This window comes from Ornithodoros turicata, unplaced genomic scaffold (genome assembly GCF_037126465.1).
Source record: "Ornithodoros turicata isolate Travis unplaced genomic scaffold, ASM3712646v1 Chromosome55, whole genome shotgun sequence".
NCBI classification, from domain to species: Eukaryota; Metazoa; Arthropoda; class Arachnida; order Ixodida; family Argasidae; genus Ornithodoros; species Ornithodoros turicata.
Window position 1 is genome coordinate 343,401 of NW_026999383.1, and position 17,064 is coordinate 360,464.

General features: G+C 46.2%; 2 protein-coding genes and 1 long non-coding RNA gene across 3 annotated transcripts; all 3 read left to right on the forward strand.

Annotated features, from left to right (window-relative positions):
* Positions 1–5,728: 5,728 nt before the first annotated feature.
* On the forward strand, positions 5,729–6,287 carry LOC135374396 (uncharacterized). Its single transcript, XR_010416881.1, has 3 exons — positions 5,729–5,799; positions 6,115–6,174; positions 6,238–6,287. It is a non-coding gene; the product is annotated as an uncharacterized LOC135374396 (long non-coding RNA).
* An 808-nt stretch (positions 6,288–7,095) lies between these two features.
* Positions 7,096–12,027, forward strand: LOC135374375 (uncharacterized). Its single transcript, XM_064607359.1, has 6 exons — positions 7,096–7,476; positions 8,421–8,594; positions 8,919–9,128; positions 11,407–11,457; positions 11,535–11,593; positions 11,982–12,027. The coding sequence occupies exons 1-6, from the start codon at positions 7,096–7,098 to the stop codon at positions 12,025–12,027; spliced, it is 921 nt and encodes a 306-aa protein (XP_064463429.1).
* Positions 12,028–13,132: 1,105 nt separating this feature from the next.
* LOC135374365 (uncharacterized) lies at positions 13,133–15,514 on the forward strand. Its single transcript, XM_064607356.1, has 4 exons — positions 13,133–13,352; positions 13,676–13,847; positions 15,024–15,172; positions 15,270–15,514. The coding sequence occupies exons 1-4, from the start codon at positions 13,244–13,246 to the stop codon at positions 15,452–15,454; spliced, it is 615 nt and encodes a 204-aa protein (XP_064463426.1). The 5' UTR covers positions 13,133–13,243; the 3' UTR covers positions 15,455–15,514.
* Positions 15,515–17,064: the final 1,550 nt, after the last annotated feature.

Genomic DNA, 17,064 nt, shown 5'->3' on the forward strand with positions numbered 1-17,064 from the left:
AGGGTAGCAATACCTCCCGGCTTCATCCGAGGGCACCGTTATAAAAAAATAGTTAAAATCATAGTTAAAGTCCGGCATAGTTAAAATCCGTAGGCACCGTTACAGAAGGCTGCCATAACATCGGACGAACCGAGACCTCCCAGTACTGGTATCCCGCAGGCTAGGTCCCGGCCCCCAGGAAGCTGGGTTACAACCACACGCCACTGAAGTTAGCCATAGGGACTGTGCCCGGGCGCCGAGTACCAATGGGGAATGGCCACTCCGGTATATACCCTATCACGACCCTTCGTCATCCTGGAGGCTTCACCAGTTTCGGTTGTCCCATTGGGTACGCAGCATCGTAGGGCAGCTACCTCCCACTGCTCATTCGCCTTCCAGAGCCCCTTTAGCCGGACAGGGCGTAATGCCTCTGTGCGTTGCCCAGGTGCTACCACGTGGAGGCGGGGTTGGTTGGCCCGGACAGTCCGTTTCCGTAGCTCACCTAGAGCTTTGCCCAATAACGGGCCCTCAGACACCTCTGAGGACACCAGGACCCAGGAAAGCAGATTATTCTTACTTCCGCCTATCACTCGTCTTTGAATGGATTATATTTCGAACACGTGGTGAGTATTATAGTTGGTCGTCCTTTGTGGCATTTAGCTATCAACTCTTTATTGCACATAAATACAATAAATTCTGAGCTCTTTGTAGCGGAGCTTGACCCTGATTAGTAACGGTTGGTAGACCTGTGGAAAAAGTTAAAACAATGTAATGACCCTAAGCATACAAACAAGCACAACAGGGCCAAACAATGCTCCGTCAGTCCTAAATCTTTCAATACCTTACTGGCTTTCTTTTCTAAGCATCCTCTTTCTGAAAACGTGATTGGTACATGGACTACGTTGGATACCTGTGTTAACTCAATAATATTTTCGTTGAACCCTTGAGTACAGTATTTGCGGATCTTGTCCTGTGCAAAAACAGCAAGAGGTTTATAATCACCCCGAACTTGTACATCCATGATGTACGCTAGGCCGCCCTTACACACAACAAGATCTGGTTTATATACATTCTCCTCAACAATAATCCTAGGTTCCTTCCGAACTACAGCCCCCTTCCCCACTAGCCAACACTGAAGCTTAGTAACAATGTTGTCATGCCTTTTTACGCGCGTGCCATGGGTCTTTGGGCAACTTTGAATCACGTGCGCCAAGGTTTCGGAGTAGTGACAGCCAGCACTGCACCTTGTGGTTTTAAATCTTCCCCGAGCACAGCGTACTCGCGTTGGAAGGGCATCAATTCGATGTTTCAGTAAATTCAGACAGGCTGGAGGCTCCCTGACCCAGAAGGACGATGGAGAGTTCTTCATTTCCTTCAGGCCCTGTCCATCCGTGGTGGCCAGAAGTCGGTCTCTCCAGAATCGTTGTTGTTACGTTTTTGTTGTGAGGTCGTGGCTCCCATTCTGCAGCCTATGAGTTAGTAGCGTAGTGGAGCTGTTGTTGTAAAAGCTCTCTAAATACTCGATAAGATGGGAGTCGACACCTCGTGCACGTAACGCCCGGAAAATTACGGCGAACGGGACGCTATCGAACGCCCGCCTAAAGTATATCGTGGCGAGAGCAAGGCCCCTGCATTTTTTACGGGCTTGCTTGATAACATGTCGTAGTAGTATCACATTTTCAAACGTGCCGTCTGTAGGCCTAAAAGAAGCCCTCTGCTGGTCACTTAAGGTCGCAAACTTGCGAAGCTTGATGTCTAGTATCTTGTGGAAGACCCTGATCATCATACTTGCTATCGTAATTGGTCTATAATGCAATGGGTCAACACTTATGTCCTTTCTTGGAAGAAAAATTGTACGCGCCGATGTCAAGGAGGGTGGTAACTTGCCTTGCAGCAGAAACAAATTAAACAGCGTGGCCAGGTCGTCACAGGGGAGGCGTCGTAGATCATCACCTGTCACCCCATCGGCTCCGGGACAGGACTTCATACCGGCGACTGCTGTCCGTACCTCATCTGCTGTCACAGGGTCCAGATGCATCATTGTTGTGGGTTCGGGCGTCGCCTCCATCAGCATCTCCTCCGGAGCATCTGTTAGGATCTTGGTCCAAGCACGTAATATTTCCTCAGGATCTCCTCGACTCACCTTCTTCCCTTGGAGCAATTCCGCCGTCAGCCTCCTTTTGTCCTGGTTGAATAATATCTGACATCTGGCATATTCTCTTCTTCTCCTTGTCCTTCCGGATGTACCAGGCCTATTGTTTTCCAAGGTGACGGGATGCTCCGGCCTCGGCGGTCTTGGCTTCATCAGGCTTTGTACCCAGCGGTCAAGGTCTGCATAACTAAAATCATTGCGTAGAACATGATTAGTAATTCTCTTAAGCTCTCGTGATCTCTCCCGTGTGGTTACCGTCGCGCAGTATTCACTGAGAGCTTCTCTTAGCCTTGCTTCCGTTCCCACTTCCTCGCTGGGGATGCCAGATAATGGTTCCGCAGAACAGGTTGCCAATGAGTCAAATCTTGAATCATAGGTGTTCGTGGGGCTTACCTCCCTGCTTCTCGGTAAATCCGTGCTTGTACTCTGAGTTGATTGGCATTGATCCTCCAGAACGAATTCTGCAATTTCTTGAGCCAGGTTCGAGAGATCTGGAAGTTCTTCTGGTCCCCTCACCCTTCAGGTTGTCCTTTCTTGGTCCGTTAGCTCGGTGCTGACAGTCGTGCACATCTCCAGCCCAGTGATCGGTCGTTCCGCAGCTATTTGTACGGGTGTGCCACCTGGCTGACTGGTCCTTCCTGGGCACTCTTGTCTAACGCTACGAGCACTGTTACTCGCGCTAACCCTAGGTTGTTGAGGTGTTACGATAGCTGTAGCATTCCCTCCATCACTGTCCGCTTCACCTCCATTGTCATTTTCCGCTCGTACTTCAGCAATGATAGCATGATAAGCTGCTGATTTCCTCGATCCTGTTTCTGCGGCTTCTCCATGAATTGGATACCCTGGTTCGGGCTGCGATTCGTCGTTGGCTACGCCTGCTCTTGGACCTGGCGGTGCCTCTTATACCTAATTTGTTCGGCCGTCCGCGTCACAAATATTTCCGCCAACGCTTGATTGATGAACTTTGGTGGCGACGGATTGTTCAAGAGCTTTAATTCTTTCCTGGCCATTAATATCAGTTCTTCCCTGCTCCATCCCCTATTCACTCTTTCTAAGACTACGTTAGCATTGGCTAGCTCTGGGGCCCAAACTCTGAGATGTAAAGTAAGTCCCCTTTTCTTGTATATTCGACTACAATTGGGGCACTCGGCGGTCTCCGCAGGACCCGTCGCCTGACGGGCTGCCATAGTTACAAGGCTAACTGTACTGCCTGCGGTATTAATAATACTAACACACAGGCCAAAACCTCTGGACCACTCAGGTCCATCAAGGCAAAATGGCCATACCAAATATCTTGCATCAGTGGAAAAAGGGGACGTAAAAGCCACAAGAAAATATGCACACAAAACATACCATGCACAACTCATTTATGCTAAGCACTGGCGTAGTCTGGTGGGAACAGTTGGGATCAATATTCAAGTTAAAAAAGTGTGGTACCAACCTGTAAAAAGCAGACTTGTGTGAACACACAGCGGCGGGTAGCCTCCCACCAGACTACGTCGGTAGAACGGTGCGTAGCTCTTAAATGGATGTCGCGAAGCACACGATTGGTTGGTCGTAGATATGTAAATGACTTGTTTGCAGCGCCCTCTAGGCCTTGCAGGCGTAACTCCACCTGGCGGTGACAAACTGTACTTCACGGACCCTGCGCCTTCTGGTGGCCACTGTGGCCAATATGACGTATACGCCACCCTCCTATCTTCGGGATTCACCCCACTAAGTGTCCGTTACAATAGGCCACCAGGGACAACGTATAGCGGCTGTTTACAAAAAGAAGAAGATCCGCTGCCACTTGAGGCTCCCGTATCCGACAGCCGTTGTTGCAGCCTGCTCCCAAAGTCCGGAACACCACTGAGTCACCACGGGCCACTCCAGGACGTAGTCCGTCTTCACTGCATCAGCCGATGTTGTCCAACCTTTCCACACCATCCACGCACCAATCTGTAAAAAGCAGACTTGTGTGAACACACAGCGGCGGGTAACCTCCCACCAGACTACGTCGGTAGAACGGTGCGTAGCTCTTAAAGGGTCCCTGACCAGTGATTTTGGAGCCGCTTTCGCGATTGAGATCGATGGAAGGCATCAAGATGAGCTTCTCCACCAATTTGCGTGCTTTCAAGCAGAGTAGTTTTTCTAAAATCGAATTTCCAAAATCCTGCGTCAATCCCGTTCAGCACGCCAAGCGTCAAACCGAGGAAGCGCCCGCGTATAAATTAAAACATATGCAAGTGACGTGTGCCGTGACGTCGAGCCGTACCCAACCACAGTCTGGAATTACGTAGGTGTGGTTGTGACATCAGCATGAACTTGTAACCCATTATTTGTACAAAATGATCCTTGTACGTGCATTTTTAAATGTTAAAATGTGCAGGAATAAAAAGTATACCCAGTATCTCACATCTTTGTCGTGCGTTGTAATTACTTCGACCCGCGCTAATCCGATTAGCGCGCGACGGAGAAGATTATTGCAGACGCTACTTTCGGAAACCGCGGTGCTTTGTTTTGGAGTTTGTGTCTGCAGTTTCTTGCGTTTCTCACAGTTGATCGTTACTGATCATACGTGATACGATAAGTGATCGTGCTGTGAACGCTCACTGTTCGCCGAATATGCCTGGTTACGGATCTCTGGTTGAAGGGTGTCCGAATGCGGCGTACTCATCGGATATTCGGTTTCATGGTTTACCGAGTTACGACCAGCGGCGGCAGCAATGGCTTGCGAAAGTCCCGTCACGACTCTGGCAAGGTAGAAAGCTGGAGAACATTCGGTTCTGCGAACGGCATTTTACACCTTCCGACTACGTGATGCACCCCTCTGTGTCACGACGACTCGGACTGCAGCGACAGATGTACCGCCTGGAGAAGACGGCAGTTCCTTCTTTGAATCTAGCTGCAGTTGCAGAGGTTAGTGTTTCGCCTGATGCTGTTGTGTCTCATCAGCACAGTATGGACATTTCGCGAACTATTATTCGTCAGTCTCGTTCACTTCAAACAGCTAATCATCGGACGTAGAGCAGATCATATGAAAGTAATCATAAAGTATAGTTCTCCGTGTTATAAACACGCAATTTATAGACGACGGAGGTTTCGGTTTTTAGGCTAATACAGATGAACACTTCCAAGGAGGTCATGCTGTTCTTCTAACTGTACTTTAGGTGAAACATCAGACTTGTTATGTTTTCCCTAGGGTGAACAATGAACAACATGGAAAATGTAGCACATAAGCTCTTATTTGTCAGATGAAGAATAGGTAAAGACCCTTGTCGTCTTTTTGTTCATGGTTCTCAATACTCAGGCTGATCGTCACATGGAAGTCGAAGACTCTCAAGCTGACTGGCCGGAAGTGGTCACATCTCGTGAGTCTCATCAGGTACGCATGGAATGCACTGAATTGATGTGACAAAACAAGCAATGCTTGTAATAAAGTGTGTTCTCTGTATGTCTAGACTACTACCACTAGCCAAGCTGCCTCATTAGTGGAACTTTCCCACCTGGACCTTCCTGTTGGACATGAGGTATGCAGCACATATCCTTTCACATTGTGCACTTGAATACGTAACATTTGTGATGATGAAACGTTTGCCTTCTGCCCACAGGAAACTGCAGGCGATGCAAGTCCTTCTGACCTCGAGATGGACTACTACGATCTGGCAATCCCACTTGAGCATGAGGTCTGTGACAATTTGTGAAACTTTGTGTTTCTGATACATGTGGCTGGCATATGTCTGCACATGGCCCAATATTGCTGGAGTATCTCCCCCTCTCGAGGGAGAAAATAAACTATGGAAGGATAAGTGCATGACAGTAAGCAAGAGGGTGGGAGCTGAAGTCGAGGGGAAAATGACAGGCAGAGCAAGGAAGATGGCTGAAACAAGGACAGGGGCACTCCGCACATAAAAAAAATTGTTCCATTTGAGAGTCAGACCAGTTTCACGTGGGTACCCCTTTGGTTATTACATAATGTGTTCTTGTTCATTCCATTACAGGAAGTGGTATCTGCCAGCCATGACCTCCCATGCTACTCAGGAGCTGCATCTCCAACTAAGGTAAACGAGCTACAGCAACAAACTCTTTTTCTTCATTGAACACTAATTTCAACCTCCAAACAGCACTGGGCAACGGCAGCACTAGAGGTCCCGGCTGATCCCTCTGCACGTATACATGAGGGAACTGAGGTAATAATACTGAGAGTGATCACAGGCAAAATATGTGACAAACAATTTCAATCACAGCTGACATAAATGGAATAAGCATAAGTATACCACAACTTTATTGTCGTTTCATTTTTACTTCACTGTGTTGACCGCAATTGTAGCAGTCGTTTATCACATGCACAGGTAGTCTGGAGTGCTTTTCAATGTATACACACTAGCCACAAAATTCTTCAACATTTCTAGTACCAAAAGTGCCTCGGATCATGTGGTGCTTGTTGTACAAGACGGAAGGGAACAAGAGTAGCTACACAGACAACAGCATCGGACTTCAGATCTGCTGGCTTGGTCAGCACCTGTGAGTGTAAACATATTTTCTATTTCACCAACAAATAACAATGACAATCACCACTGTAAGCTTCACTGTACGATCTTCTGTGCAGCCACCCAATGCAACATGGAGCTGGAGCGGTTGGTAGCTCTAAGGTCGACCGCTGTGCAAACGGATGACGCCACTCCTGCCATGGCAGCCCCTCTGACACCATCACCAGTGCGTCCCCGTTCACAAGAGCTTCCACCATGCCCAGAGTCTCCGATCCTGCATTCTTCACCAGCTGAGGCAGGTGGCAGTGAAGATGAGGTCGACGAAGGAGACCGGACATATTACCCTTCAATGGATGGGAGCACCTTAGAGTACGTTGTGAGCAGCAGATTATGCTGTCCCTCTCTGACGTTTAATTTTTGCATAACAGTGAATGTCACTATCCATTTCCTGCAATGTTATGACCATGCTATTTCCTGTGTGACGGATGTGCAATGTTACCTCATTCCAGGGAGACACAAAGCGAGACAAAGCTCTACGAGGAGCCAAAATACATTGTTTTCGAGAGCTGCCTCACCGAGCTGTTCAAGACATGCCGGGAGTGCTTCCAGCCCTGCAGATGCTCCTTTACGACCAGTGGAACACTGGTGACAGTGCTGGCGGAGTGTCACCAGGGTCACACCTTTCAGTGGACGAGCCAGCCACACATAGGCAAAAAGGCAGCAGGGAATGCCTTGCTTTCTGCTGCACTTCTGTATAGCGGCTCGAGCCCCACCTGCACTTTACGCATGCTGAGGCAAATGCGTGTCCAGGTGCTCACAGACCGCCAGTATTACCGGTATCAGGGTGCATACCTATTCCCTACGGTCAATAAGGTATGAATAGTTGGCATAAAAAGCATGCAAGCATTTTTGTTGTTCATCATACGAGGGTGACACAGATGAAAATGATGAAAGTGAACTTCCAAAAATGACAGTCGTCACGAGTCTTGGTAACGATGTAGCCTTATCTTCAAAAAGCGATCACTATATAGGTGGTTGGAACACTATGCCACGGATCTGCAATCATTTCGAGATGGCTTTTTCTTTGGACTCACCCTCAAAGAAACCAAACATCCAACGCAAATACACGTCACTAAATAACACAGAAGTAAAAACTAATTTTGGTGGAAATAGGACTTTGCGGCTCCCACAATAAGCCACCACAGCCGACCATGCTCAAGGTGATGGGAGAAAAAGCTTAGGCACCTGTCACCTGAGTATGTCTAATTTATATACTCCCATATATTTTCACCAGTTATCTTAGGTGTAAGCTGCAGGAGTGACATTTCTAGTACACGGAGTGCAAAGCGCTGTTAATCCTATTTTGCAGTGACAGTAGTGCATACATTTCTTGTCTTCCAGGAGTGTTTTCAAACTCTAGTTGCACCGGCCTCGGTGGCTCAGTCGGTAGCGTGTTCGCCTTCTGATCCCGAGATCGCGGGTTCGAACCCGGCCGAGGACGCCAGCAACTTGGCGGCAGGGTACAAGTTGCTTAGACACGCCGTCTTCCGCAAGGGACGTTAAATACGGGGTGCCGTGTGATGAGCTTTCATCGCACGTTAAAGAACCCTCAGGTGGGCAAAAGCAATCCACAGACCGACCGCTGTGGCGTCGCTCATGATCTCAGTTGTCTCGCGACGTAAACACCCAATTATTAAACTTTAGTTGCCCTGAAATCTGCAGCTGTAATTGAACTAAAATTTTTCCAAAGTAGGGTGTTGCGTGTGGTGGTGCAGGACAGTACCCATTAACGAAAGTGCAATGCATTTCTGCCGCAGGTGTACAAACAACAACAGCAGGGGCTCCTCGAGGACCTGGGCACCGACCCCACTTCTCTTGCCTCAGATGGCAGGTGTGACTCGCCTGGCCACAGCGCAAAGTTCCTGACTTACAGCTTCTACTCTGATAGGCTAAACAAAATTATACACTTTGAACAAGTTCAGGTGAAGGAGGTATGTGCCGTATCATCTTTTCGACAAAGCACATTGCTTGAATTTTCGAGATAGCATAGCTTTTGAAGATTGAAAGGGCAAGCAGGGTTCATAACACATTATTCATTCTCCAGAAGTATAAAGCCACCATCATATTACCAAGTGACTGGTCAGGATATTTACTGTGCCAAAGTACAATTCAATGCAATGAATTTGATGCCTTCACTAAGTTCCCACGATTATTGTTGGTGTTGGACCCGCACTATTGCTAACAGTTAGAGTAAAAAAAATTATGGTAGGAATAGACTACTTATTGTAAAAAGCTGCTGATATCTTTGATTGCAGTCCACGGAAGTGCAGGCTAGCAGCCATATGGAGAAGGAGGGTCTTGTGCGAGGACTGAAGTTTATGGAGGACAACCATGTCCATGTGGCCTCTCTGACGACTGACCGGCACCCGGCCACAAAAAAGTACATGCGCACCGCCAAGCCAGGCATCAAACACTATTTCGACGTGTGGCATGTGTCGAAAGGTGGGGACAATATGAAGAACTCTGTATTACTTGGTCATTATGGTCATATTATTACTTGGCGTTTATGAATGGGCAAGGCCCTTCTTTTTCTGCTGCGACAAACCTTGACCTTGAGTTCCTTAGCAGGACTCCATAAATACTGCAATTTTCTGCGGCAAAAGCAAAAATAAGTGCTTGTCCAAAATGCCTTATGGTTTTGCAATAATAGCACTGTGCTTGCAAATATCAGTTCATCTGGACAGAGGAAACATACAGCTGGTTCCGTTCCCCTCCCAATACCCAGATGGTGCTCCTGCTGTTTCGGTTGTATGAGCAGGATGAGCACTGGTACACGTCACGCACAGACCCAGCAGTTTAAATTCATGCTTCATGACTCCTAAACAAGTATAAATTACCAAAATTATTTTAAAAAATGAATCCATTGGATGCAAAGGTATGACTAGAACAGCTGGAAACTATTCTATAAAGATGACTTCCTACAGTGCCTATGTGCACGAGGTGAAGCATGCTTTAGCAAATACTATCGGGAACGGATTCCAGTAATGTTCAAGAAAACCCAATCAATTCAGGAAGACCGCATCCAGTTCTCTGCTGTGTGAACTAAAATATAAATTTATAATGACTAGAAATGTCATAATGTGCTAAAATTCGGCTCATTTCTCATTACCATACCAAGAATTGTGCAATCACAAAAAATTCCACCACGCTGTACCTCACATTCTGTGGCAGACCCACAATTCCACAAATTTTTATGAAAAAATGAGGCTTTATAATGGGTAAGGCCCAAAGTTTACTGCTGTTCCGAATTGCTCAGTGGGACTTGCCTCTGCCCCCCCCCCCACACACACAGACAGAAAAAAATCACGGTGGCACCCCTGTGTAATAGCAAACATTATTTAACTGCCTGCATCAGACCCATTTTCACCGGCTTAGTCATTTACAGCCATGCATGAACATTAAAATTTTCCTTGTTTGTTGGAAGAAGGAGAGACTGTATGCAATCTCTCCAACCCTACTACATTTTTTACCATCATTTTAAACATCTTTCAATGTTTTTTTTTAAGTTTAACTAAACATATTTGTAACGTCTGTAAAGTGGGCTTCGACCCCTGCACACAAGCGTTGGGGGAAGCCCACTTTACGAAGCTGCTTGGAGCTCATCAGGTCATTATACTTTGTGTGCAACAGCCAAGCTGTAATCGTTTTGCCTTTTCCTTTTCATTTTTCTTTTTTTCTCTGAATTTTAGTGCATGGTGCTTGGTAGACAGTCATGATGCACAAATTGAAACTGCTCAGTCCTCATGAAATGCATAACCACCCAGTCAACACACATTGTTGGTAGAATGCAGGAATTAACGTTGAATATTGCTGAACAATGTAGAACGCAAAATGCGAACATTGATTCCGCGCTGACATTACGTAGTCAATTCAGCATGTCAAATTTTTTACGTGAATATAACGTGGATTTGTTGCACACAAATTAACAGTAGATTGTCATACGTGAAAACAGCGTCGATAACTGTAATGGAAAGTCACAGAAGGACAGACGTCGAATATACAACGTTGCCTTTGCGAAAATTTTGCCTTATGCCTTTAGCAAAAAGCATGCTCAAACAATGGATCCGCCGCGCAGGCCGTTCAACAGCGCTTTACCGTGGTTGCTTTTGCGTGACTCTACTACTGTTAACATTGCAAAAGATCGTACAAAGAAAATATTAATATGGTAGTAATTCGATACGTCGGAAACCTACAGCTGATGGACAGCCAGTAAGTGCTCACCCAGTAATCCAGGACGGGTATTTTATCAAATTCAGAGCATCTTGAAAACCCTACCCATAATCAAATTCTATTCATTTCGAAGAAGAATAAAAGTTTGGGCGTTTGAGCCCCCTTTTCTCCGCCATCCGCCTTCACCCCATCTTCTTAACTCTGCCCCCGTGCCAGCTGAGACCCCCACACCACCGTACCACCGCCATGGCGCCCGGCCAGCCGGTCACAGGAGAAATCTGCGCAGAAGGCGTATTTTTTCGTCAGGCGCAGAAGAGAGAATCACGTGATGCCCTCGCCCGTTGCAGCGGTTAATTTCAAACTGTTCGAGACACCGCTGGAGGATGGAGCAGAGGAACATGTCGGCGTCCTGATAGGAGTGCGGTAATTTCCAGCGCGAACAGCTCAAGCACAGGTTGAGTGAGTATCCCTCGTAGGTAACGGATGCACCACATGCGGCCACAGTCTATACAGGTAAACGGGCGTGGTGTCTTTGTTTATTAGCGTTCGTTTGAGACTCTATTGTTCTTCCAGTGGATTCAGCCCACCGAGTTCATGAAAATGAAAACGATCCTGGCTATGGTTGTAGGCACATTAGCGTGGTGTGCTACTTTTAGTTTGTGGTCGATTCACTGTAGTTTCCATCTTACATATCCTTTTAGGACTCGGAAAGTGTCTCTTTCAGCAAGCTTGGAATCATTTACCGTCTAATGCGCTACAGGTAAGATTGCTGCGTAAATCGGAAAAATCTCTAACGTCGAAATGTCTGCATCATGTCTGTGTCGTTTTTCTCAGTGTTCTTTGACGGCGGAACTTCTACTTGGCCGGTGAGTTCCAGCGATTGGAAAACACGAGGGAACAATGAAATCGGTAGCCGTTCATAAGGCAACAAGGGACCAGAGGCTACAGTTGCGTCGCTAGCAGGCAGGACCCGAGCTAATTATACTGGTGAGTAACATCGACGATCCTTCTTATTTACATAAGGTGGTGATATTGTGATCGTGATCTATATAAACGGACCTCTGTGATTTGCAAACATAAATAACCACAAAGTGGTCTTGACACAGGCATGAACAGCTCATCAGTTGACACTACACGATTTTTTACAGATGCAACATCCAAGTGCCTACGTGTACAGATAAGCAGAGGTCCTAGCACAACCACAAGCCAATAGTGCAGAAGATAAACACGAGGGCTATAGCAAATTCAAGTCAACGCTTATGCCATATGTGCTTTGGGTAATAAAGTGATTATATTTCCCACTTTCCTGCGAAATTATTTTTATACCAGACTTGGGATGTCTAAATGAACATTCAAAGTGTTAAGGGGATATACTAAAATACATGTAAAATTACACTGAACGTGTAATTTTTATCGTCATGGCAGCGTTGGAGAAACGTTGTCAAGCGCTGTTTATTTTATGCTCTCATGTCGTACAGTCTGGTACGTTGTATTCACATATAAACTGCATTTCATATACGTTAAATTTACGTCGATCGGCACTTGTTAAATTAACATGTTTTCGAGCGGACATTTGACATCATGATTTCACGTTTGCTTTCATCGTCGATTCAATATTCATTTCGTTGATACAACGTTTTTTCTACGTTGAATTTACAATAGTGTGTTGACTGGGCAGTTCCTTAATAAGAACTGGTCCTCTCTCATCCTGCCCTATCAGAAGTAGCACAATCTAGGCAACAGCTGTAAGTTTTCTCTGTACATGGCTACCAAACCATAAGAAATGCCTGAGCAGGCACACATTCTTGCTGTTGCTACCGAAAACGGCACAATTTGCGAACCCGTGCCGCACAATGTAAGACTAGCTGCAGCAGAAAACCACGAGCCTCATTAACGGGTCATGTCTGGCCACTGCTGAATTGCTTGCTAAGCTCAAGATGACAAGCCCTTGCTATCATACTAATTGTGACATGGTGGTATGAAATGGTCTTAAGCAGACCTTTGTGTGTCCCCCTTCACAAATGCAGCATCAAATGCAGGTCCCTTCTTTATGGGGGATTGCATATTCACATTTCAGTACTTGAGCTACACCAGTGGCTCCTAAACAGGGCAGGTGTCCCACACATATTACGCCCAATCCAAACTGAAAAGCAATTAATCCGCAAGCCTGACCTGAGCATTTCAATGAGACACCCTTTCTCAGTGAGGTGCTGTCTTTGCTGGTGCAGTTTAAATTTCTACATATTTCTGCATTTTGCACCCATGTCTGACTACAGGCATAAAGAAGAAGCTTTCAGCCTCCAGCAACACTGTAGCCACAAGGGACCTCAAACAGTGGATACCAGCCACCGTCAACCATATATATTGGTGCGCTGCTGTGAGTGGTGGTGACGGTGACTTGCTGGCTGCCATGTGGAAGAGCTCCGTAAATCACGTGGCTAACATCCATGAGGGTCATGACCCCAGCTACCCACGTTGTCTGCACAAGCCCAACCAGGAGTCAGCCTGGCTTCAGCCTGGTACTGTACACATTATAAGACTTGTCATTCGTGGTTCCCTGTCAATAGAATTATTTCCATTCTTTTTTTTTCTCGGAGGGGGAGGAATTGGCATATGACACAAGCTGCTACAATAAAGGATGAAACTTACACCCTCATTAACTCAAACCTCCCCAGTATCCACTGTTTGCTTGGGTACAGCTGTAATTTGAGTTATTGAATGAATTTTACAACAGAGTAAATATACACCATGAAAATCATGGTGTATACAGAAAAGGAGTGAAACATTGAGTCCAAGTAGTAAATTTGTGTCTCTAACCCTCGTGGACTTGTGCTTCTTGCAGGATCTGTAGCACATGCAAAGTTCAAGGCCATTGTTACTGCTCCCCTCCTGCTGAAAGATATACCCCAACTGTCCCCTGCCACGCAGACATATGGCCTAGAAAGTTTCCATAGCGTGCTCAACAACTTCGCACCAAAGTCAACGGCATTTTCCCCTGAAGGAATGTTGGAGCGGTACGTATTAACGCATTATTTGTTCACTGGGTCTTAAATAGGCAATGCTCATTGCAAAAACAAGCTTATGACTACCAACATAGATGTAATTTTTCCCTGCTGCCATAGTGGCTGCAGGGAAAAATTACATCTTATGTTGCTAGTCATTTTGGGGATACACAAAAGTTTCTCAGTGTTAATCAAAGTACAGTAGACTTGAGTTAATTCAAACAAAATCCAAATTTTTGTTTGGCCTAGTATGTCTTTAATACATTTCGTATCCGCTTCATTCGAACCGTGCCTTCGGTTAATTTGCAGTTTGTGGCCTCTAAGGCAGGTGACACCGAAGACCACTGCTCTGCCGAATCGAAGTCGAATAGCGATATTCGGAAATTCGAATAATTTTCGAGTATTTCTGCAGTTGTTCTGCCTGTAAAGTAGGCTTCACGTAATACAAGTGACTTGCGGGAAGCCAACCTTACAGGCGCACTTCTGATGCATTGATTAAGCAAAAGTGGTGATAATTTTACGCTTGCATAATTGTTTTGTTCAGCAACAACAAAAAAAAAAATCTGTTTACCAGTGCAAAAGTCAAATATAAAAAAGTGTCAAGAGATGCAGTAAATTCATAAACAGAGGCCACTGTTCACAATTACATTCATAGTTGCTACGGCGGACAGAGGCTTCACGATACGCAAAACAAATGAGAGAAGCAGGGAAGCCGTTCATTGGTTATTATCATATTTTGCACCTAAGTGCTTATAGATGCACTTTGTGTGATTTGTATCAGTGACTGGCAGCACAAAGGATGGTACGAATATACCGCGTGACCGACGAAAATCTCTGCAGCCCATTGTACAGATAAATCGATAAACGGAAAACTGAGGTGCTGTTAGTTGTACTTGACTCAGAAACAGGTTCTACACCACGAGTAGAACCGGTTTCTAACTCAAGTACCACAGTTGTCGCCTCTGTTTTTCGTTTATCGATCTATGCGTACAATGAGCTGCAGAGATTTTCGTCGGACATGCGGTATATATCTTGGTGGATTTCTGATAATTCAAACTTCTGATAATTCAGGCTAAAAAGTGCTGGTCCCCTCAAGTTTGAATTAACGACAGTCTACTGTAGTTCTCTTCATGTGCCTATCCAATATAAAAATATATTGTTAACTGTGAATAACACTTTCTGCGTCAGAACATCCCTCGCCATTCTCCACTTCAATGAAAATTCCTGCCGCAAACAAGCACAGACTTTGACTGCTGAAGAGCGTTGGAAACTGAAGGTGCCAAAAGGCAGGGGAGGGCACATCATTGCATGCCCAGTGAAGGAGGATGCAACATTCAGTGAGTATGCGATGCCCAAGGCACTAGCACCTCGCTGGTGTGTTCTGTATAACAGCAACTCACTTGTGAACATGTGGAATTTTGTGCTTATTCACAGGTTATGTTGACATCCTCCTCGACGAGACACTTCTAAGATGCTCCTCCCTACCTTCATTTAAAGCAGCACTTGAGGAAGCAACCCCACTTGCCACCCCACCAATGACCTCTGACACCTACCCACGACAACGCCGGGAGGACATCATTGAGGCCCGCAAGAGCAGATTCGTGCAGCATCCCCAGTGATGGCTTGGCCAACAGATATGAGCTGGCACTGGCAGCACCTCATGACATGACTACGTCTGCTTTTTGTTTTTTTCTTTACTTCACTGTAAGATGCTGCGAAGCAACTATGGTCATTAGCGGCAGATAGATGGGGACAGGTGGACAGCCAGCAGCAGAAGGGAAGGGAGTAGGGAAATAGAGGGAAGGATAAAATGTATCATAATTTGATGAAGTTATTGCTAGATGCCGGGTTCATCGGCATTACAGGAGTACAGAGGGCCATCAAAAAAAATTTCAGATTAAGACATCTGATGAAAGTGTGTGTGCCACTATACCGAAAAGTGCAAAAGGTTTTTATGTGTGCCATTTGTTTCCCAGAAAAAAAAACTCACATAAACATAGCTCCGCGCGTTCATCCTTAACTCGCCACTCCAACTATAACGAGGATGAGGAGGTAATGATGAGTAAACCTGTTCTGCCAATTCTCCCGGAGAATTGGGGATAGATGGAGCGGCCGAAGCATCACAGAGCAAGGAGAAAGGCTTTATCAGAACCCCGAACAGCCGAGTAGCAGACAACATTTCTCTAGGCCAATCAGCGAGCCTTCTCCTTATAGCGTCAGTGCGAGGTTCCAGGCAGATCACAGGCTGGTACTGCTCTTCACCACCGTTGCGCATGGTCGCTTTTTGCGGCGTATTTTAAGTTCAGTTTCTGCGATAATTATGAATCTGTGGTGGAAATTACTTCGCATGGTGCATCTTACTGGCCTACTTAACAGAAAAGAAACTCAAAATGCACTTTAGAATCACAAGTCACTGTGCTGAGTCTGCGGAAAATGCTTTCTGCAGAGTCAATCCTCTATCAAAGTTTAATCGTTCACTCAAAATTTTACCAAGGTCTCTTAGGAGCACAAAAACTGGAAAAACTAATCTCCTGAAGCCCTAATAACATACTGATCAAAGTAATTGGTGAAAAGTAATGTAGTTACTCAGTATGTACAAGCCTGGCACGTAATAATTTTGCACACTCATTACGTTTCATTGTAGCATTTTTGTGAAATCTGCCACATATGATGTCGCAATAGTGGTGACAAAGATGATGGGCCCGGCGTCGGGAACTTGGCGCCCCCATCGCCCGGCAGCAGCCGCAGTAGCCCCCTCCTGTACTCACGGCTGGGTCGCCGCAGGAGAGAGACCCCCACGTATAGCTGTGCGTGGCTTTCCCGTGTCTGGGGAAACGGGGATCCTTGCAGTTGAGTCTTCTGAGTCTTGAGTCTTGAATCCTTGAGACTCGGAGGTTGGTTTGGACCCTTCGGGGCCCCTCCGGGAAAACAACACACTGCTTTGGCCCCTGCTTCCCATAGTCGGGTGGTCCTGGAAGGCCCGTCCCGGACTATTCAGCTAGTCGCCATCTACTTTTCACTACTTTTTCTTTCTGCACTCTCCTCTCTTCTTCTTTCTTATTTCACCTTCTTTGGCGGCAAGGGTCAACCGTGTGCAGTTCTTTCACCTCTTGCGAAGCTGCACTTGGGTATAGTGCGAACGTACCTGTTATCGCGTGGAGCGCGATCCCGTGGTTGGGTTCCGTGGTGAACGACAGGGCATTTGCACAGAACATTGTGTATTATTTTA